The sequence below is a fragment of the Musa acuminata genome, chromosome BXJ2-9, assembly GCF_036884655.1.
Source record: "Musa acuminata AAA Group cultivar baxijiao chromosome BXJ2-9, Cavendish_Baxijiao_AAA, whole genome shotgun sequence".
NCBI lineage: Eukaryota > Viridiplantae > Streptophyta > Magnoliopsida > Zingiberales > Musaceae > Musa > Musa acuminata.
Genome location: NC_088346.1, coordinates 5851087 through 5872937, shown reverse-complemented (window position 1 = coordinate 5872937; position 21851 = coordinate 5851087). Strand labels below are relative to the sequence as shown.

The following is a 21851-nucleotide window of genomic DNA, read 5'->3' as shown; positions in this document are numbered from 1 at the left end:
TCTTTCCATATCGGAGGGAGAAAGTACGTCTGATGCGAAGAACGAACGCGGATCTCGGAGCATCCAAACGCCGCATTCTCGTCGATGGTGTTACGTTGACTACTGTAATGAAAATTGAGCATATGTAAAGTGACTTTTAGACTATTAATGTTGGATTTAGATGATAAGAGTGATAAGTGATTTTAGCTTAATAATTAGACTATTACACTCGATATTTTTTTGACTCTTTTGGTCATTACAAAGCAGGTTGAGATGTTCGAGCTGAGCCGGCCCGACCGCAGCCAGCAATGAGCGCAAAGAACCGTAGTGTTGAGACGGGGTCGCCTTTCGGTTCCGAAGATGAACCCCACCGGAGACCACGCAACACAACCCTTTCTCGTACCAGCGATAACCAGAACACAATAAAGCAGGCAAAACCACAAGGCTGTACCTCACAGCATCTTATCCGTAAGGCTCTCCCTCGACGCATTCCTCATCTTATCCCCTCCCTGCTGCCCTTGCGATGGCAGACGAGAACCCCAATGAGCCGGCGGGTGAGAAGAATGAGGGGCAGCAGCTACGAGGCGTCGATGAGGAGGAGGATGAAAAAAGCGATGGACTGGAAGTTGATGATTCCTCCTCCTCATCATCTTCTTCTGATTATGACTCCGATGACTCGTCTGACGGTTACGGTGGCGGCGGTGGCTACGATTCGGATGAGGAGGAGGAGGAGGAGGAGAAGAAGGACAAAAACGATCCGGAGACCAACTTCCGCAAGTTCTCGGAGGCCCTCGACAGCCGCTACAATCGGAAGCGGGAGGAGGCTGCGGAACGCGCTTACGTGTACCATGAGGACCGCTTCGATTTTCCTCGTGACTCGGAGAAGTGGCGCGAGGAGGACCTGCGCGAGCTGTGGGCTGACGCCCCCGTTGAGATGACCAAGACCGGCTGGGACCCCGCCTGGGCCGACCGCGAGGACTTGGAGGTCGTCCGCAACGAGTTCGAGGCTGGGCACGATCCGCCTATCGCCCCTTTCTATGTGCCTTACCGCAAGTGCTACCCGGCAATTCCTGACAACCACCACGACATCTCTAACCCTAAGTCCGTCGTTGAGGAGCTCGACCGTATCGAGGAGTTCCTCAGATGGGTCAGTTATGTCTTCGAGGACGGTAGCTCGTGAGTGCATCATGCCCTATTCTCCACTATTTCATCTACAATACTTGTTGTTGAATAGCTTTTGATCTTGTTGAGATTCTTACTGAAAATTGTAGATGGGATATCTACATTTCCACAACGGAATGAAGCTTTAAGGGTTTTTCTTACTTGTCATGTTTCCCGATGCTGAGTTTTCCTAGCTCTCTTTAAGAATTTGGGAGATCACTTCCTATCCGGTGCATTTCTTGCTACATCGTATTTCCTGAGCTTTCTATCACAAAAACATCTTTAGGGCTATGTTTATTTTTATTTTTACTTTTTAAATCTTTCTTTTTAGTATTAGTAAACAAACATGCACAGGAAATCTAATGCTTCAGTCGCTTTTGATGAAGGTATGAAGGAACTGTTTGGGATGACCTCGCTCATGGAAAAGGTGTCTACGTTGCTGAAAGTGGACTTGTCAGGTTTGATTAATTGCTTTGCTTTAGCATAGTCTATGTTTTATCCTTCTGAGGATGCGTATAAGTTCTCCATTTCTATTTCACCATTTCTATAGCGAGTCCGTTTTCCTTTACAAGGGTCACACTGTTTTTTGTCGCCTCCAAGTGGACTTGTGCATGATCAATTTTCGCCTCCAACCACATATTTCTGTTTTTTGTATAATATATATCAGTTACCTTTTTTAATAATTTCAGTTAAGTTGCATATCCATTCTCATCGGTGGCTTTTGCTTCTTGTAGGTATGAAGGTGAATGGCTTCAGAATCAAATGGAAGGTCATGGGGTTGTTGAAGTAGACATCCCTGGTGTGGAGCCTATACCAGGTTCAAAGTACGTCTAGATTGATTTTCCTATTAGTGGTAGGATCCATAGTGTACATAATTGTGTTGTATGTCACATAGTCCCAGTTTGTCTTAAAACAGGCTTGAAGCTAAAATGCGAGCAGAAGGTAAAATTATATCACGAGATTTCATGTCTCCTGAAGATAAAAAATGGCTGGAGATGGATATAGAGGATACCTTACTTCTAGCTGGTAGACGAAGAGAAATTCCATTTTATGAGAGAAACGAATGGATAAAGATCTTTGGAGAAAAACCGTAAGTTATCTTTCCTCTTGGTGTATTTTTGGTTACACAACCCATCTTCCTGTCAGATACTCATTTTATGTTTCTTCTAAACAAGGAGACTGTTTCTTGGCATTGCCATTTTCTGATGATCTTCCTTTTCACTCTTTTTCATCATTGTTACCATAGTAAGTTTGTTGGTTTTGGTCATCTTAAGTGGGTATTTTTCTGTTAGTTGATTTGGGTGGGTGCTAGAGAAAGCCTCTTTATATTTGTGCTCACTAGTGTCTTGTTCTCGGATGCCTCATCTTGTCATTACAACTACAGTACTTCTTTTATTTCAGAACTAAAGTTTCTGTGCATCATAAAATTACAAGCCTTTTTGTTTTATTAACATGGACAGATCATTCAATGACATGCTGTCTCTTTCAAGCTTTCATCCGTAGGACAATTTATCTATTATTTTATTTGCTCGTGTCACTTGGCAGAGAAAAAGGTCGATACAGATATGCCGGGCAGTGGAAGCATGGGAGAATGCATGGTTGTGGTGTATATGAAGTCAATGAGCAGATGATATCTGTAGGTGTCAACTTCTTATTGAAACTTTAATCACCATTCATTAGCTTCAGTGACCTTTTTCTGAGTAATTTATAGTGCAATTAAAATATTATGATGACTGGTGATTACATTTATGCTACTATTAAGTGCAAAATAATGCCTTAGTATTAAAAGGTAAAATAGACTCTGAAGTCCACTTATTCTCGCCTAGCTAGCTTTTAGTATATTCCTTGATCAACCCTGTGCAGTTTTATATTTTACTGAAATAATTATTATATGCAGGGAAGGTTTTATTTTGGGAAGCATCTAGAGGACTCATCAGGTTGTGAGCATGATGTGTCAGCGGTATTCTCTCATCTGTGTTGTTTTGTTACTGTTTTGTTACTAGTGTTTAACAAACTAGCTTAATACATATGTTGTCTCAGTTACATGCAGGTATTGCTGAAGTAGCTGCTGCAAAAGCGCGGATGTTCGTTAACAAACCTGACGGAAGTAAATATTCGGAAATACTTTCTCCCTATTTCAGAAATTATCATTATTTATTATCATAAGTAAAAGAGCTAAGCTGCTCATTTGCAAATGTAACCTTTTTTCTGGTGATGAAATCCATTATGCTAAACCTGTGTCTTTTGTCAGAATAAAATATTTCTTGCAGTAACAGGTTGCATCTTTGCACCACCTAGAGAAAATATTAGTTCTTCTCATTATGCATATTAGTAATTATGAATTGAATAGTCTTTTCTACGTTTTGTGATTGATTGAATGACACTACGATGATGATGAACTAGTGTTAAAAACAAAATTCATAAATAAAACTAGTTAAATGCTGAAGTCGCTTTTAGACCTGCATTAGATAGAGTTGGAGAGCCAATCCCTCAGAAGAATCGATATTACTCCTCTATTCAAGATCACCTTAGAAGGACAATATAATGTGAGGTCCACCCTTGAGTGGACTATATACTTCATGGGCCACTAAGCCTGAGCCGGTGATGGCCTGGTGATTGATTTTGTCAGATGGTGACCCATGTAGGTTTGGAGGCCTGTGACTCAGCAACTGGGGGGACTCTGATGATGCAACATTAGTCCTACATTGATTAAGAGTTTTGGAGTCAAGACCTCAAGAGAGCAAGGGTTGCTCATGCTCGAGGTGCCTTTTGGAGACCACCCCAAAATGACACTCACCTAGATTGGACAATACCTCGTGGGCCATTGAGTCCGAGTTGGTGATGGCCCGGTGGTGGACTTCATCACTGAATAAACAACGCAATCACACAATGCAAGTCCATCACATACATTTATATAGTTAGGTATACAAGCCGAAAGAAAAGTCATGTGCTTTAAAAGTTTATCATCTACAGGATTGTCCATCTCATATATGTTATCTGTACGTTCACTTTCCTTGAGTGTCTTCAATAAATTCTCTGCCATTGTACATGTTCTTTCCCTTGGCACATTTTGTCAATAAATCCTTCCCGTTTGGTATCAGCAGAATCAGTGGAAGTAATAAAGATAATTTTCTTATAGGAATTCATCACCAATGATATACTCATTTTCAGATTTATTTACCATTCAAATATGCATATTGAATTTGGAGTATCATGAATTTAAGTAAATGGGTATCTACTTGTCTATCAGAGCACCACAAAATTTAATGTGTGAAACTGTACCAGCCCTTGACATACGATCAACAAATGCTGTCCTTATTGAGACTGTAATGACTTTCATATTGATGCTGCATGGTTGTACCAAATTCCACTTCTAGTTAATCGGCTTTGCTTTATATGTGGGTTGCGCATTGTGAAATCTAGTATTAGAAGTTTAAAATGGTGCAACAAAGCTTATGTGCAAATGTCCAGTTGAGCAGGACATCTTTTTCTTGTATTTAGCTGATGAAAATTCACCTGCTACTCTATGAAAATTGTCTCAAAAGTGATCACTGAGATTAAAGGGTCTATCCCGTTTTGATTTTACTAATATCTTCGTGATGTTGTTGATTGATTTTTTATTGATATATTAAGCTTTACGTTTGCTTCTGACCCTTTTGGTCATTGCATATCTAACTGATGAAACAAGATGACTATCTAGATTAGTGTATGAAGTAAAGAACCACTACCAGGTCATCTATATCGTATGTATAGTACCAGCTGAAGATCTTTAAGTCACTCTTGTTGTAATAGACTATTTCATGAACTAACACTTTTATTGCCTTGTTCTTGCCTTTCCTCACAGTGCTAAGGGAATGGAGAGGTCCTTATGGTGATCCTCAACATCCATACTTCTATGAAGAAGATGATGTGTGGATGGCTCCTGGATTTATCAACCAGTTTTATGATGTAAGTCAAATCTTGGACTCGGCTTTTTCACTTTCAAGTTCAAATATTGTTATTAATTTTCACTGGGTATTGATTTTCTTGGACAGGTACCAAATTATTGGAAGACTTATGTTCAAGAGGTAGATCAGGAAAGAGAGTTGTGGCTGAACTCTTTCTATAAAGCACCTCTAAGGCTTCCAATGCCTGCTGAGCTTGAATATTGGTGGTCTAGAGGTATAACGTCTTTTTCAATTGAGTTGATTGTGCTTGTCAATATGAATGCCACTGATTCGTATCAAGAAGTAAAATCTTGGTCCGACGTGTTGTACTGTGTGTTGGCAGGGTTCCATATTGGTAAGTCAGTGTTCAATTTTGGTCCCTTATTACTCCTAACAGACCCTGTATTTTTTCTTTTGCCCCAGTGATCAATCAAAAATGTTTTTAAAACCTATTATGAACCATATGTCAAAAATACATGTAAGGAACTGCTAAAAATTTACAAAATTATCTTAGATACATGTATTACACTATTACTTATACATCAGAAACTGAGCGTTTATAAAATTCCGATCTGTGTATGTGTACATATATAATATGCTGACATGGGTTTAGACTCGATTGAGCTTTAGTGAACATAAAAATGAATCTAGCTGTATTATGCTTAATCCGGTTCTTCTAGTGCTTCCAACAAACAATTTGGATTAGTTAACTTTTTCTTGGTCAACCTGTAAACTAGTTTTGGATGGTTGATATAGGCTCATGTTTCATCACAACAAAAATAAAGCTTGCATCATTCCATTTTTCTCTAGTTTTATTACAAAAATTAAAGAGAGAAACTGTAGCAAAGCTTATACTACAAAATTCCCTTCTTTGTATATGTATAAAATATGCAGACATGGATTTATGCTCGATTGAGCTCTATCGAACATAACTGCTGCAGTATGCTTAATCCTACTTTCTTGTGCTCACGTCAAACATTTTTGGATTATTAAAATGAGGTTTTACGTATACCCTCAGTCTTACCTTCATTTTCATTGTAAACAAATTAACTTATTATTTCAAGGTTTTTCTGTTAGTCAGATTATTTTTCTCTGAACAGATGATGAAGATCCTGAATTCGTTTTAGTCAACAAGGAACCTGAACCTGATCCTGAGGACCCATCAAAACTTGTATACACAGAAGACCCTCTCATTCTTCACACTCGAACTGGGAGACTAATTAATTATGTGGAGGATGAAAAATATGGTGTTCGCCTATTCTGGCAACCAGATTTAGAAGAAGAGGAGGAGGATGTTGATCCTGACAAAGCTCAGTTTTTGCCTCTTGGATTTGATGATTTCTTTGGTCGATCAGCTCCAGTTGTAAAGGAAGGAAAGGTGAGGGGCTTGATAACATTCCTCCAAAATGCTGTGAAGTCACTTTTTGATAGACTTGAGCGTTGGGCTGTGGAGAAAAAGAAATCTGGTGAGATGAATCTTAAGCTTATTGAAAATGAACTTGAGTTCATTGAGGCTGAAATAAGCCTTGAAGAAGCAATAGAAGACCTGGAATTGGAATTGAAAAGGAAACAAGAAGAAGAAGAAGAAAAGCAAGCCGTTGCAGAGATGGATCAAGATGATTCTTCTGCTTCTGCTGTTCAAGATGAGGCAGTTGCAGATGAAACTGAAACTGAAGATGAGGATGAAGATGATGATGAAGAAGCACCAACAAGTTTTGGTACAGTTAATCAAGGAAAAGCAGATGATGATACAAATCCAAAGGAGAGCAAACCTGGGAAATCTCCCTTTTCTTCTCTTTCTTTGTCCTTGTCCTCTCCTGGCCTGTTTTCTCTGGTGAGAAATTGTTATGATATTTTGGTTGTTTAGTTAATAGTTGTTTCTGCCTGTGTTTATGACATCACGCCACAGCTCCTAGTAGTTTTAGTTGTTTAATAGAAACCCTTGACAGGCTCCGAACTATTGAAGTTCCCCTTTGTGTTCTCTTTTGGATTGTAGACCAAGCTAGCTAGATCAGGAAGAAGAAAATAGATAATGTTTTTTTCACAGCAGGATTTACTGTATTTGTCATTTGCGGCTTAGGTCTTGCAAATTTTTCTGAAAATTAGGCGTGATTTTTTGCTTATTTTTTCGTTGTTATACATAAAGTAACTACTATTCTCTCTCTCTCTCTCTCTCTCTCTCACACACACACACACACACTCTCTTTTTTCTTCTGTGTTAGTTTCTCACGACGAGTTCTTTTTATTTACTTGTTTCAACTTTTTTTCTAGTAATTTAATGCATGCTCACATTCTGAGTGTAGCAGGTTCCAGCACAACTACAAGAGTCCTTTCTTTCATGGAGAAGTAAACGCCCTTCTGGTGCTGAGCAATCTGGTTATCAAAGGCTTGAAGTTATTAGTGTTCAGAAAAGATTTAACCCGGGGAAATTTCATTGTAGAATTAGTCAAAGAGCAAATTTGGGGGTGGTGCAGCAAAGGCAGAGTTACCTTAGAAGAAAAGACTGTTCTTCTCTTTTCTCTTTGGCCTCAATTCTTTCAGCTCAGACTGCTTGCCAGAGTCGAAGGGACCAGACCAAGGAAAGATCGGCTGGAATGAATAATCTCAGCATTTTATCTCTGCACATTCCAGTTACGGATGCTCTTGCTTGATATTACAAGGCATTTCTCCATCACAATCTGATTCTTCCTATCAGAACAAAATTTCAACATTACTGGAATTACATGAACTAGTAATTTCTTGTTAAGATTTTTATTTCAGGAAAATTGAGTTTTGTATGCCCGAATATAACAGTACAGCCGGAGGCTGAGTCCCAATTTTTCTTTGGTAACTTAAAGTTGTGTATTTTCTAGGTTTTTCAGCTGCAGCTGTGAAGCAGAGGGATGCCTTGTTGCTTGGAGTTCTGCTTCTTTAATTTGTTAAGGTAACTTGGATTTTCAAGGTTGGATGTGCTTTATTTTGCTATTTAAATGTGTCACTCTAAAGAAAAGCAAAATGTATCACTCTATTTTGGAATGCTGGATTCGTTGATCGCTTGGTTATTATCTTAAACCTTCCTGAAGTCATCATAGAATCATGCAGTTCTCTGGAATTCAAAATATCCATACAAGCTATAGTGTGTTGAAAATTTCTATGAACATGTTTTTGGAGTCTTCCAGTAGTGTGAAATAGACTGTGTTTTTAATGGTTCTAGAATCGATGGTTTCGTTGTAATTTTTAAATTTTGATAAATCGGAATCGGGATTGAAATCATTGATTTTTTAATTCTAAATTATATTTTTTAAAAATCATATATCGAAGGTTTCGATTCTCAAAAATAAAGAATTATAATATCGAAATCGTTCTGGTTCATGTGAATTATAAGATTGACGTGAACTACTACTCTACTAATTGAGTTTATGTGAATTTTTGCTATCAGTAACGAAGAGCATATGTTAAAAAAAAAAAGATATGCAATCAAAATCAGTTCAATGCAAAATCTTTTTATATAAACAAAAAAAAAGTTTTGCAACATTGAAAGAATAACCAAACCAAAACAATTTTGTAAAGAAGTCATTACAAATAAAAATTAGTATAATAAATAATTCAAATTTCATCCGTGTGACAAAAGAGTAGCATTATGAAACGCAAAAATAGATGAAAATCAATTCAAATAAATAACTCAAAATTTTATTTTTTACAACAAAAATTACTGTTATAAAAACTTAAAAAATTAAGTTAATCGTAAGCCGCAAAAAAAGAGGAATTACTGGAAAAAACCTTTAAGTTCTGGAGTTTTATCGAATAGTATCGGCATGAGAAGAACTATCCTACCATCTGTAACTTTCGTAAATAACATTCAAAGCCGAGACATTCTATGCAGTGAAAACAGCCTCAAATAGCTAAACCAATCTGCAACGATTGAATCCATCTCTTCTTTGAACGTAATTCAGTTTCAAATACGTATAATACTAACGAAGAAACACACTTTCTACTAACACGCCATTATATTTGGAAATAAATCTTTCAAGTATGAGGAAAATGCATTACATATATATATTATATTTGATAAAATATTTATAGCAAAATCACGCCCATTTTTAGAATGAATGTAATGCAATTAAAATATCGATGTATGAAGGCCATTGATTAGTTCAATATAAAAAGGGTAAGATTAAGTTTGATTTGATTTGATTTGATGAGTATATTACTATCAATTTCAACTTAAATATTTTGATAAGTAATTTTCGTAATAATTAACATATTAGACATAGATCGTGAATAAAGTCAAAAGATTTATTATGACATAAAATTACTAAAGAATGTATTATTATCAATTTTAACTTAAATATTTTGATCAATGATTCAGATCAAACAAAATTAATGAATTAGTTAACTTATTGTGCTAGAGTCGTCGTATTTCTTTTCAATATAGACTCCGATCAATACAACATTCCTTGTTATATATTCTAATATAATTTTTATATTTTTTTATTGTAGGTTACATAAAAAATAGACTAAACATAAATTTTATTAAATAAAAAATATTTATATTATGCTTTTGCCTTATACTCGAAACATTTGTTTCAATGACATGTTCTTTATTACCATTATACAAAAAAGTCAAAACTTAATTTTGTTTTTTTTTGGGGATAAATTGTCCGAAGTAAATCATCACAAAAGAAGAAAAATAAAAAAAGGCAACCCCACAACATTAACTCTCAATCTTCCTTTGAAAAGAGACTGAAAAATAAGAGATGCAAATGACCTGCAGCGGTTAGCATTTGAAGTTGGAGCACCACTCGGTGACCACAACTGCGAACCCCCCCCCACTCCGTTTCTTGCTTTGTATTTATAGCAACGGCCCCGAAGACCGCCTTTAAATCCCCTCCAGAAAAGGCCAAACCCATACCACGCCTACCTCTCTCTCTCTCTCTACTCCACCCGAAGACCAAGCCAGTGAGAGCGAGGAGGCACGCCACGGAGAAGCCGTCTTCCCCAGGAAAGCCCCATCTCCGCGAGAAAAGGAGAGAGGAAAACCCTAACCCTCAAGTGCCCCGCGACCCCCGCGGATGGCCTCGTCGAGAGTGATGCCGTCGTCCTCGTCGGCGGCCAACTCGGATCTTGCGCGCCAGCCACCCTCCATGTACCCGCTCGCCGCCGCCGACCCCCCTCCCAGCTCCGCCAGCGGCGACGACCCTGCCGGGAACCTCGGCTCCACCGCCATGGACGACCTTCTCCGGAGCTTCTATTGCGAGGCTGAGGCACCACCGCCGCTTCCAGCCAGGGAAGCCGCCGCTGGCGGCAAGATGGCGGAGCAGGTGCTTAAGGAGGTCGCTGCCGCCGGACGGAGCGTCGCCGGCGTTGATGGATCGGCGGCCGCGGGGTATGGGGAGATGACGTTGGAGGACTTCCTGGCTCGGGCGGGGGCGGTGAGGGAGGGGGACATTAGGGTTCCGTCGTCGGGGTCGATGCAAGCGGGATTTGGCGTGGATCCTGTGTTGGACGACCGGCTTGTGCAGCAGGAGCAACTGCTGATGGTGGAGAACCCGATTCTAGGGTTTGGGAATGGGGTGGAGGGTGGTGGGTCTGGTGGAGTTGGGGGAGGAGGGAGAGGGTGGAAGAGGCCTATGGTTGATTCTGTTGATAAGGCTACGCTGCAGAGGCAAAAGAGGATGATCAAGAACAGAGAGTCGGCTGCCAGGTCAAGGGAGAGGAAACAGGTCTGGGAAAAAAAAATTTCCGGGTTAATTGACTAATAAGACCGCCAATTTTGGGGTTAGCAAAATAAGTTCTGCGGTCGTCTTCAAATTTTTGCAGGCTTACACTGTAGAACTTGAATCCTTAGTAAGGCGCCTGGAGGTGGAAAATGCTAGTCTTCTGAGAGAGCAGGTATTGATTTGGTTGGTTGTCAGCACACTTAGGATGGAAGCACTTGCTTTGTGATAATGTGATGTCTTTCTAGGTCTAGATTTGATGGGTCAGATATTTTGAATGATTTTTTTTGTTATCTGAACATATTGATTATGCATGATATTTGGATGTGATTTCATATCGCTGCAATAACATCAGCTTGTCTGTAAATGGTTTTTAGCCATGGAACATTCAGGTATCTGTTGTGGTTTGAGATGAAATGTTCAGGAGGAAAACCTGTCTGGTGCTATGAATTTTTGTGCCAAGAAATTGAACTTTTAGTAAACAAAGAGCCTCCCAGGGCATGAGGATATGATGTTTGCTGCTCGTTAGACTTAATTGCATACTATATCTTGCTATTTTAGCATTTGAGTCTTCTGTAATTTTAGGATCTAATCCTTTTTTCTCTTTCAGGAGGAGCACTACAAGATGAGGCTTAAGCAGGTAAGCAGCATATTGTCAGTTCTCTTATCATCATGTTTTAGACACCGTTGACAAAGATGAATTAATTTAATTTCTTTTCACAGACCTTGGAGAAACCCGTTTTGCACATTTTATGGTGTCACTTATATATTGCATGTCTTTTGTCTGAATTTTTCTTCATATACCTTTTTAGCATCTCTATGTTTCCTCATTCATGTTGGCTAACACATGTTTGCCAAAACATGTAAACGCTGATAAACACAGGGTCGTGACTAGGATCTTGTACTCTGATAGTTCTTTAATAAACTATGTATCCATGGTTCTTTGATAAGCAAGCTTACAGATCTTTGTTAATTAAGCTTCATGAAATGGAACATTATGTTTGTAATATGAGTGTATAAAAGAACAAATAAATCAATACCATCATATTCAAGGCTATAGGAGTTTTTAGGTACAAAAATTTTAATTCCAATGCATTGTGTTGGACTTTAGCAGAAAATGATTACACTATTAAAATATGAACAACATATGCATAGAAGATTTTCCAATAGGCTTGATATTGTGATGTTACCCATACAACTGAGAAGGTCAAATAGTTTAGACATTTTACCACATGACATTTATCATTTGGTTCCTTAAAGTAATTTTGAGAGAGGCCATAGGACCACTTTCTTCTAAATATATGTCTATATGAGAGTATGCCTTAAACCATTGGAGAGATAATACATGAATTCTGTAAGGCCAGAGGTAGAGAGAAAATTAACAACCATTTGGTTGTGGGAATATTTATGAAGACTTCAGTAACGCCAGAAGTGGAGAGATGATGGAAACTTGTTTCCATTCAGGTCTTGTATTAGCAATTGTTGATTGATGTCCCTCTACGTGATGTCGTTGATGTGAAGACATGATTGCACATAGTTGAAGCAAATTGATTTAATCCCACAATAAAGTGTTAGGTTTACATCTAGGATTTGAATTTTATTCTCATTGACTTCGCAATCAATATTTTATTTTTTTCGTTTTGGATAGTTCTCATCACTATTTCTTGGTAGTACTATGACAAATGTTTGGTTGTACTATGACATCTTGGTAGTACTATGATAGTTCTCATCATTGGGAACTCAAGTTTGATAATTAATTTAAGTCTTGTCTCTTGAGTTTTACTTGCTCATAATCCTAGTTTAAGATTATGATTTTGATAAAGTTTGTAGATAAAAAGATTGTCATTACAGAAAAAAAGAGAGAGACGGTAGGAACATGCTTTAGTTTCTCAAGTCTCTGTGTACATGGATCTTTTTGATGCCATTACAGCAATATCATTAGCCAAACTAAATAAGTAAATTTCTTTTTATTATATCTATTTAAATTTCTAATAGGGTTTTCACCACTAATTTTCATTTATTCACTCGTCTAACTAAGGGATATATAAGTCTATTTTTAGACACAATTATACCATTTTAAATGAGTTTCCTTCATCTTATTTTCTATTAGGCTACACTTATTTGTCCCCATATGATGTATATATGTCTAACTGAATAGTTGATTCTAATTGCATATTTCATTGAATCCTAGAGACACTCTTGAGCTTTTAAACACCCTATTGTACAATTTAGTTTAAGCTGATTGTTGAATGTACTTCCAAGGTGATGCACTAATTGAGACGAGCCAATAAAAGACTTTGTGTCATGACCTAGGCTTGATGGGCTAATTGACCCATCAATTTCGTTTGACTCAAATTACTAGTCAAAATACTTAAGCTGAAGTGTATAATAATCCACTTATCAGATCTTTATAAGTTAATTTTAGTTTTTGTCCACTTTCGATGTTGGGACTAATCGGGGTATTACGATTTCCCCCACTTAAGGTCTTGATGTCCTTGTCAAACCCAGCATAGCCTAGATTAAACCCTAGCATGGTGCATGTGAGGCATAGCCCAGTGGTGGCTTTACACCGTGATGAGTCTTTTGATTCCATCCACGAGTACTCCTTTTCTACTCGAGTCTTCTCACCATGTCTAAATACTAGGCCAGCTCTGATACCAAATGTCACGGCCTGAGACTGATAATCTAATTGGCCTATTAGTTTCGTTTGTCCTATGTCATTATCCAAAATGCTTAAGCTAAAGTTAATAGTAGTACACTCATCAGACTTTTATAAGTCAACCTTAGTGTTGCCCACATCTGATGTAGGACTAATCGGGGGTATTATAATCTCCCATATTTAAAGCTTAACACCCTCATCAAGGCCCACATAGCCCAGATCAAATCCTAGCATAGTGCATGTGAGCCGTAGTTCAGTGGTGGTTCTATGTTGTGACAAGTCCTATGACTTCATCCGCTGGTAGCCTTTTTCTACTCGAGCCCTCTTACCACACTCAAATACTAGGTCGGCTCTGATACCAAGTGTCAAGACCCGGGTTGGATGAGCTAGGTGGCATATTAATTTCGTTTGACCTAAACCACTAACCTAAATGCTTAAGCTGAAGTTGATAGTTGTACACTCATTAGACTAAGATTGGATAGTTGTTTGAGCCAAATATCATGACCTAGGCTTGATGAGCTAATTGGCCTATGAAGCTCGGGTCGTGACATTTGGTATCAGAGTCAAGTTATTATTTAGGCATGGTGAGGAAGCTCCAGTAGGAAAGACTACTTGTAGATGGAGTCAGAGGACTCGTCACGGCGTGATCGGCTACGCCTCACATGCACCATGTTAAGGTCTGATCTAGGCTATGCTGGGCCTTGACGAGAATGGGAAGTCCTTGAGTGAGGGAGATTGTAACACCCTCGATTAGTCCCACATCAGAAGTGGGCAACACTAAGATTGGCTTATAAGGGTCTGATAAGGGGATTACTATCATTTTCAGCCTAAGCATTTTAACCAGTGGTTTGGACCAAGTGAAGTCGATAGACAAATTAACCCATCAGGCCTAGGTCGTGACATTAAGTATTGTGCTTATGGTATTCTCTAGTTAAGATTTTCACTTTTGGCAAATGCTGTTAAAGTTGAAGTGCTCCCAGATGTAATTATTGGTCACTTCCACATCTTACATGGTTTTTCTGTTCGAGTCTCAAACATATGGTGCATGATCATTCACATTGGTTTTCCATATATAAATTATGCTAATTTATATAAAGTTGAAGTGCTCCCAGATGTAATTATAGGTCACTTCCACATCTTACATGGTTTTTCTGTTCTTCGAGTCTCAAACATACTGTGCATGATCATTCACAGTTTATCATCCATGGAAACTATCTTATCAAGATGGAATAGAGGAACTTCTGCTGAATTTGCTTGCTAATTTGTGCTCATCAGTAGGGTGTAGGCTTAAAAGCAAAATAATTGTGGCATGTTAAAATTAATTTTTGTTAATGTAATGCTTTTAACTGTCTGGACCCACATACTGTGATCTTAATTGGTGGAGGCAGCTGTTTCATTGACCATGTAAGAAGACACTCAAGTCCATATAATATTATGGATTTACATCTATATTTTGTTGTACTTTTATTTTTTAAATATTATATTATATGCTGCATTTTATATGATATAGTACTTATGCTACTGTTTATTATCTATGCTTTTATATTTTATTTTATTTTTGTATTATTTAATTTTTTATATTTAATATTTATATTTTAATATCAGTAGCTGTCTGTGTTATATTATTTGATATCTACATTATGTTATATTATATTATATTATTTTATCTTCATGACATATTGTAATGTATATATATTTTTTATGGTTATGTTATTTTACATTTATATTAGTTTAAATGGAAATTATTTTATGTTGGAAAGAAGGCCATAGGTAGGAAGTCATTCATTGTCAAACAAAATAAAATATCTAGGAATCACTATTAATTCCTTAGGGAGAGTTGGGAATTAGATTCTTGGTTCTAAGAATAAGTTGATTCCATTTCACAATTGGGATGAGAACTAAAATACCTTAAATCAAACATGGGAATCAATGATTGTTATTCCCAATCCTATACACTTTCTATGTTATCAAATTAATTCTTAATCATTTCCACCTACATCAATAGTGGCCACACGAATAGTTTTTAAGATTGTTTCCAAACTTTATGCTCTGGTATTTAGACATACATTATTTCTTTATGGTTCCAAGCCTCATGGCATTCGAGAGATGTGATACTCTTGACTATGTTAGTCAAGTGAATAAGCTCCTGAAAGCATCAGGGACTCTATTCCTTCATTTGTTTGTAAACTCCACATTTGATCAGATTTATCGGAGGTATTGAATATTTTTGAACATTTTTACAAGAGTTGATAGATACTATGATTATTTAGGTTTAACCTGTATTTGCGACCTTTGCAGCTTATGGAGAATCTAATCCCGGTCACCGAGATGAAAAAACCTCCACGCATTCTTCGGAGAACGCACTCCATGCAGTGGTAGGGAGAGGAAGAAGCTCTTGAAGGAATCATTTGTCCGAAGTGAGCCTCTTGCTTCCGAGGCGGAGGAAGGTTACTGACAGGATGAAACCAAACCTCGATGAACCTGTCTGCTGCCATGAGAGGTCTATGCTTTATCACTGTCTCAGAGGTAATTACTAAATTGTATAGAGAGAATTTGCAAGAGAGAGAAGAGGTGTTGTTCTTAATGCCCTGGAGAAAAGGAAAAAAAAAAAAGAAAGAAGAGAAATCGTAATTTACTTTTCAGTGACCACTTTCTGTTATTTAACTAAGTAGGCAAGCATTTCACCGCTTACACATATTAGTGGCTTTTCATCCATTATTACGTTATTACCTCGTTTGTTCATCTTCCGTAATGGTCTTACAACTTGGTGAAGTTAAGTTGTCATAGACACTTTGAACGTACCCTTTCCGATAGATTGTTGCAATTTTTCCGATCGTATCATCGTTGATGCCAAGTTACCCGTTCTTGTAGAATAAGGCAACCCACTCGTGCCTCGATTGCTGCGGTTCGGATTACAGACTCACGAGCCAGGGCACGAGGAAAGTGATCGCATCAAACCTGGGAAGTGATTGCCCGACCTCTGCCCACGAAGCCATATACAAACAAACAACTCATCACTCCACCGGCACGCGTTCTTCCACGTCCCTTGTCTGCGTAACAAAATTGGAGCTGACTGTAAGTACGTTTGATCAGATGGCCAAGTTTGATCAGAAGTACAATTATTAGTCTGTATCAGTTGATCAATGACTATAAGTACGTTACTGTAGAATTGTTCCAACTCATCTCATTCTCACCCGACTAGCGACGGTGACAATGAACGGCCTTTGCGTGTCGTGTTTGGAGCCCATAAACGGCCCATTCCCTCAAGCCCTAGATTGTAGGACTCTCACTTGATGTATGCTTCCGGCACGTCGACGGGAGACAGGAGCCTCGCCTCCGCCGGAAGACGATGGTTCGTTCCTCTCTCGCTGCCCTCAAGGGATGGAACTCCTCCTTCCTCCTCACTCCCCGGTCGCCACCGTCCCGTCGATGCTTTCGATCGGAAGCCGCGCTGGACGCCCTCCGTTCCCATTCTAGAACCGTTACCGCCGCCGCCCGCTCCCACCTCGTTCTGTACAACTACCCCTCCTTCTCCGGTGCCTTCGCCGCCCTGTTCGCCCACCTTTTCCACTCTCACCTCGGCCTCCCCTTCCTCGTCTTGCCCTTCTCCTCCGTCGAGCCTTTCAGGTAGGTGATCCCTCTTGCCATTATCCTGCCACCTGCTCCTCTTTCTTCATTTTTTTCTTTGCGTTGTGTCTTGATCTCGAACGGCATTGTCCTTCCAAGGGCGGAAGACTTCGAAACCGGAGCTTTCGAAACGTGCTACCTTCTCGATTTCATCGGCCCAAAACTCTTCTCGGTGGAGATGTCGCGGATAATTCCTAGGTAAAGGAGAAGGGAGGAAGAAAAACGAATTTTGTTGCTCTTGCAATTAATTTTCCTTCCTTTTTGGTTTTGCCTTCAGTGCATATTGTAAATCTAGAATCTAAAATGGGCAATCTCGAACGATTTCAGAGTGATAGCTTTTGATCACCGAGAGAATACTTTGAGAAGGATTTCAAGAATAGGAGAATGCTTGGATAATCTGGAGCTCCGCATCGACACCAAGAAGAGCAGTGCTCTTGCTGTCTATGATTTCTTCTCGGAGAAGCTCTTTCAAATGAAGTCCTCGCAGGTTACGCGAAGAGTAAAATTTTCTTATCTCTGTACGTTATTATCTACTTGAACCTATTGAAAGTCACTGTGTTCAATTTGAGTTTAAAGGTTACACAGGAATTCCGTTATGTGATCAACCTTTTGGATGTGTGCATATTTATTGGCTGAACTATATTTATCATTGTTAGATGTCAGATGTATAGCTGATTAAAACAATCACAACTTATAGCTTCTCACTGGACCAATGAAACAGTTTGAGATTGCAAACTTATTGAACCAAGAGGATGAAGAACGTGTTGCAACTGTTCTAAGACATGTAGAAGATGTGGATCTTCACCAGTGGAGGATGCCTGATATCAAGGCATTCAACATTGGACTTAGGGATGAGCGTGCAAAGCTGAATTGTATCACCAATCCTTTTATGTTTGAGCAGGTCTGTTTTCTAATGCCAACATTATTATACTGTATCCACGTTTTTTTTATGACAGCAACTTCTATGTTAAAGCATAAATTATGATCTCCTTATCAATCAGCTCTTGCAAATCGATGCTAGTGTTTTGATTGCCAAGGGAAATTCTTATACTCGTTCCCGTGAGGATGCAGCAAAGAAGTTGCTGGGAAAGGCTTTTAAAATCCAACTGGGAAGAGGATTATATGGCAAGTGCCTGGTATGACTTTTTTAATTTTTCTTTTACATTTTCCGGAAAACTTCTTCTCTCATCAGATTCTTTTGGCCGCATGAATTTAGATTCTTCTATCATTTTAGGTAGGTTGCAATTTGTTGTTTTATGTGAATTACAACCTGTAGTACTTGTTTTATCTGTTATTATTTTGATCAAACGACACTCATGATAAGAAATAAAAGGACTGCATGTTGCAGTAACTTAAACAAACCTGCCTTGTTTGAGTAATCCTAACTGAAATAGAAGATTTTTTAACTCCATATGAATCAATGAATTTGACTGAATTGGTCTAGAAGTGTATATTCATCTTATTGTTCTTAATATAATTGTGATATGCAACTGTTGACTCTTTATGTCTCATTCCTGCAAGGTGCAATTTTTTTTTTCCAGTTTGATACTTTTCCGATCACAGAAACAGTCTTTTTAAATATTTAAAGGTAAGGCTGCACACATTGACCCTTCCCAGATCCCGCATTGGCGGAAGCCTCGTGTACTGGGTATGCGCTTTTTAATTTAATACTATTTCACCTTGTTCAGTATAGAAATTATAAATATTAGGATTTACCTGTTTGGTTCAAGCTTGATTTCTCCATGAAATTCCAAGTGGAAATTCAAGTTCCAACCAAAATACCATTTTGTATTTGGATACTTGTTTGATGCACCAACCTGAGATTTTTCATCTACTGTCAAATTCATTGCATCAAGTTGTGAAAATTCTACTTATGGATGATGCATTCTTAGTGATAGTTGTTTGTACTATTTAAGTGTTAATGTTACCATTATGCATGATCTGAACGCAACCATTAACCTAAATGACATAGAATTATTTATGATCTGTGGCATGTGCATTAGGTGAAGTTTTGTGAAATATTCTGGTCAAACCTTTTTTTATTTTGCCTTGAACTTTGATTACTTTAGTGCATAAATTACGTGAAGCAGTCCACAAATGTTATCAACACACTGGATATAACTAGTGTCATGCCAAATCATCATAAACTTTTAGGGAATTTTCCTTCCTACTCTATTTAATAGTTTACTTCTCTGCTAATGCTAGGCTGTCAGGGCTGATGGAAATTCAGATCTAAGCCATGAAATTGGTGTTGAGCTTAGTAGAAGAAGTGCAGCGGCTGGTTTGAGGTAAAATAACTACTCCTATCAGTGCATTTTGATTAACAATTTCACTTAGTCTTTGACGACACTGATTGGATAATAGCTTGGAAGTTATTTTATGTGAATTAATCTGAAGGACAACTGTAAAAGGACTACCCAGAGAATGCATGTTTCTTTGCCTGGCTTACCTCATTGGCCATGTCTTTGATGGGTTTTATTGACAAATTCATGATATTTGAAGTCAAAGATTCTTTGAAACTAATAAAAATTGAACTTATCTACATTTATGATAACAATTGAATAGTCTGTTAAATACATGGAAAGAACTGATTAGAATTATTTGTACCTTCAGGCCTATAGGGGCAGTTGTGTTCATGCAGCGGTGTAATTTGAAGATGTGTTTGAGGAGCACAGACTGTGGCACTGATACTTCAGAGATTGCAAAGGTATGTATAGTACACTATGGCATTTTATCTTTTTTGTATATATTTTGAAAATGAGATGCTTTCTTAGACCTGCCTTGTCATGCATTTGAAAATTGCAGGCATTTGGTGGAGGTGGCAACCGGAGTTCAAGTTCCTTCATCATAAGAATGGATGAATATAACCGTTGGATCTCAGCAAATTGATTATAGATCCATGAAGGTAAATCAGGTTTATCCTTCTTTTAACTAAATAATGTTCATTTTTGTGCTGGAAGGCATTCATTTTATCATGTCCTCTTACTTCATAAAATACTTTAAGTTACACTAGGGCCAAAATCCTTTTTACATTAAGCTAGTCGCAGAAGCTTCATCAATGCAACAAATGAGATCTTCCTGTCAAATGGATTAAGCCTTGACATATGGTATTAAATGGAGTGGTGCATGTTAATATACAATATTGCCTTTTTCTCCCAGAAAGAACCTGATAGAAGCTCCTTGATCCTGTTAGGACAAAACTAACAGAAGAGTTCAATGTATAAGAAACAAAAAGTACTTAATGCGACGTAAGATATGCAAGGACAAGTAGTGATAACAAAGAAGGTGCCTTTGCAGCAACATGTTTAACTATGACAATGAACCAATCCGTGAGGTATCAAAAAATCTCAAGCATCTTTTACTTATGCATAGTTTGTATGTTTAGAAGCTGGAATTGTCATAATGTTTGTTACTGGAGTTCTTCTTCATTTGATTTAGTGGGATAAATATAGACCAACCAGAGAGAAGTAGAACCATAGACAATCTTTCCTAGAATCTTTAAGGAAGAGCTGAAAATAACCAAAACTCTGACAAAAAAAAAAAAAGTAGAGTTCATATTCTGTCAGGCCTTCTACTACAATTATTAGTCAACTAATAGTTGAATGCCAATTCAACTGTCATAGTCTTGGGCCATTTGGAGGATAGTTCATGCTTTACTCAAGCAAGGACACCATTTGTTTGGACAAACGCAATGAGAAGAATATATATCATATATTTTTCCCCTTTTCTTGTTCTGGCAGCACAGTGTTGGCTTATCTTCATCTATTTGTTTCTTCATTGCTTTTATGCTTTATCTCAGACCCATTGTACAACTTGATCTTGATAGTGTCTATGCTTGATGAATGGGTGAGATACTATTTTTTTTTTTAATTTGAGAAATATAGAATTTAAAAATTGTCCCCAATTTGTAGTTCAAGTTCTGTCGGAATTCTGCTATTCAGCACCCACTTTCATTCAAATTTTTATATTCTGTTCCAGATCTGCAACAAATATGCACCAAATCCACATGTTTTTTGAGTCATCGTGATGAAGCATCAAAGGAACTCGGCCAAAACTTCAAGATGATCTCTGTTGCTTCGAGGAGAAAGCTTTTGCTCAGGACAGCTAGGTCATCCAGTAGGTTCAATGGCATGAGCTGTCAGCCCTCCACTCTTCATTCTCCCTTAGTAACACCATAACATTATACTTCCACTGATGCAGCATCAATTTACTGTCTCTCTGTTGAAATTTTAGGAGCAGATGACGTCCCAAGAGCACTGAGATTTAGTTGGTTGTAGGACATGTATACCTTGCGGGTTTTAGATATATATTTAGTAGGTAGTAGTACCAACCTCAGGTGGGTTTTATAGGGCTGCGTTTTCTTTTAATTACCAGTGGAGATACTAAACCAGAATGATTTTTCTCAAATTTCCTATATAAATGTCTTATTAATAAGACTGGGATTCAAGTTCCTGCTTTAATAATTGATGAGATTTGACTGTAAACAAAGATTTCCATCACTTTGTTGTCAAAGGTAATATGAACTATCATGATCTTGATATGTCACTGTAGATTTAGACATTGATGCATGAGCCTCTATTTTATTTTATTTTTTATAATTTCTAGCCAATATGCTTCGCCAAAACAAATGTGCGATTGTTCCCAACATTCATTTGTGAAAGATTTGCACCCTATGAATATTTATTTTTCAACACTACATATCATACGGCCAAGATCTTACACCAGTCACCAATTTGTAGCCAATGTTGCAACATTGATACGTAGAAAAATTTAAGACCATTAATTTAAGCAAAAGATTTAAAT

General features: G+C 37.9%; 3 protein-coding genes across 4 annotated transcripts; all 3 read left to right on the top strand.

The window, feature by feature from the left end:
* Window positions 1-393: 393 nt before the first annotated feature.
* On the top strand, window positions 394-8081 carry LOC135622807 (protein TIC 100-like). Of its 2 annotated transcripts, none has more exons than XM_065124999.1 (11): window positions 394-1155; window positions 1527-1598; window positions 1875-1964; window positions 2057-2230; window positions 2686-2776; window positions 3038-3100; window positions 3181-3247; window positions 4985-5088; window positions 5175-5301; window positions 6167-6900; window positions 7370-8081. In XM_065124999.1, the coding sequence occupies exons 1-11, from the start codon at window positions 503-505 to the stop codon at window positions 7715-7717; spliced, it is 2523 nt and encodes an 840-aa protein (XP_064981071.1). In that variant the 5' UTR covers window positions 394-502; the 3' UTR covers window positions 7718-8081. The 2 variants fall into 2 exon arrangements, with proteins under 2 accessions (XP_064981071.1, XP_064981072.1); XM_065125000.1 differs by having other exon boundaries at window positions 397-1155; window positions 7373-8081.
* Window positions 8082-9916: 1835 nt separating this feature from the next.
* On the top strand, window positions 9917-16163 carry LOC135622806 (bZIP transcription factor 12-like). The gene is made up of 4 exons (XM_065124998.1): window positions 9917-10768; window positions 10866-10937; window positions 11373-11402; window positions 15720-16163. The coding sequence occupies exons 1-4, from the start codon at window positions 10118-10120 to the stop codon at window positions 15798-15800; spliced, it is 834 nt and encodes a 277-aa protein (XP_064981070.1). The 5' UTR covers window positions 9917-10117; the 3' UTR covers window positions 15801-16163.
* LOC135622805 (uncharacterized) lies at window positions 15811-21482 on the top strand. Its single transcript, XM_065124997.1, has 11 exons — window positions 15811-15947; window positions 16293-16496; window positions 16589-17048; window positions 17148-17246; window positions 17376-17535; window positions 17770-17949; window positions 18050-18184; window positions 19254-19336; window positions 19662-19755; window positions 19854-19953; window positions 21027-21482. Exons 3-10 carry the CDS (start codon window positions 16771-16773, stop codon window positions 19935-19937), a joined length of 1113 nt encoding a protein of 370 aa, XP_064981069.1. The 5' UTR covers window positions 15811-15947; window positions 16293-16496; window positions 16589-16770; the 3' UTR covers window positions 19938-19953; window positions 21027-21482.
* The last annotated feature ends 369 nt before the right edge of the window (window positions 21483-21851 follow it).

What these genes read in the sequence shown, in the direction of transcription:
- LOC135622807 (XM_065124999.1), top strand. Translation starts at nt 503, where the DNA reads ATGGCAGACGAGAACCCCAATGAGCCGGCGGGTGAGAAGAATGAGGGG. An exon ending in TTATCAACCAGTTTTATGAT is followed by an intron (nt 5,089 to 5,174) that starts GTAAGTCAAATC and finishes TTTCTTGGACAG; the next exon opens with GTACCAAATTATTGGAAGAC. An exon ending in TGAATATTGGTGGTCTAGAG is followed by an intron (nt 5,302 to 6,166) that starts GTATAACGTCTT and finishes TTCTCTGAACAG; the next exon opens with ATGATGAAGATCCTGAATTC.
- LOC135622806 (XM_065124998.1), top strand. Translation starts at nt 10,118, where the DNA reads ATGGCCTCGTCGAGAGTGATGCCGTCGTCCTCGTCGGCGGCCAACTCG. An exon ending in CTAGTCTTCTGAGAGAGCAG is followed by an intron (nt 10,938 to 11,372) that starts GTATTGATTTGG and finishes TTTCTCTTTCAG; the next exon opens with GAGGAGCACTACAAGATGAG. An exon ending in ACAAGATGAGGCTTAAGCAG is followed by an intron (nt 11,403 to 15,719) that starts GTAAGCAGCATA and finishes CGACCTTTGCAG; the next exon opens with CTTATGGAGAATCTAATCCC.
- LOC135622805 (XM_065124997.1), top strand. Translation starts at nt 16,771, where the DNA reads ATGGTTCGTTCCTCTCTCGCTGCCCTCAAGGGATGGAACTCCTCCTTC. An exon ending in ATCCTTTTATGTTTGAGCAG is followed by an intron (nt 17,950 to 18,049) that starts GTCTGTTTTCTA and finishes CTTATCAATCAG; the next exon opens with CTCTTGCAAATCGATGCTAG. An exon ending in GATTATATGGCAAGTGCCTG is followed by an intron (nt 18,185 to 19,253) that starts GTATGACTTTTT and finishes TGCTAATGCTAG; the next exon opens with GCTGTCAGGGCTGATGGAAA.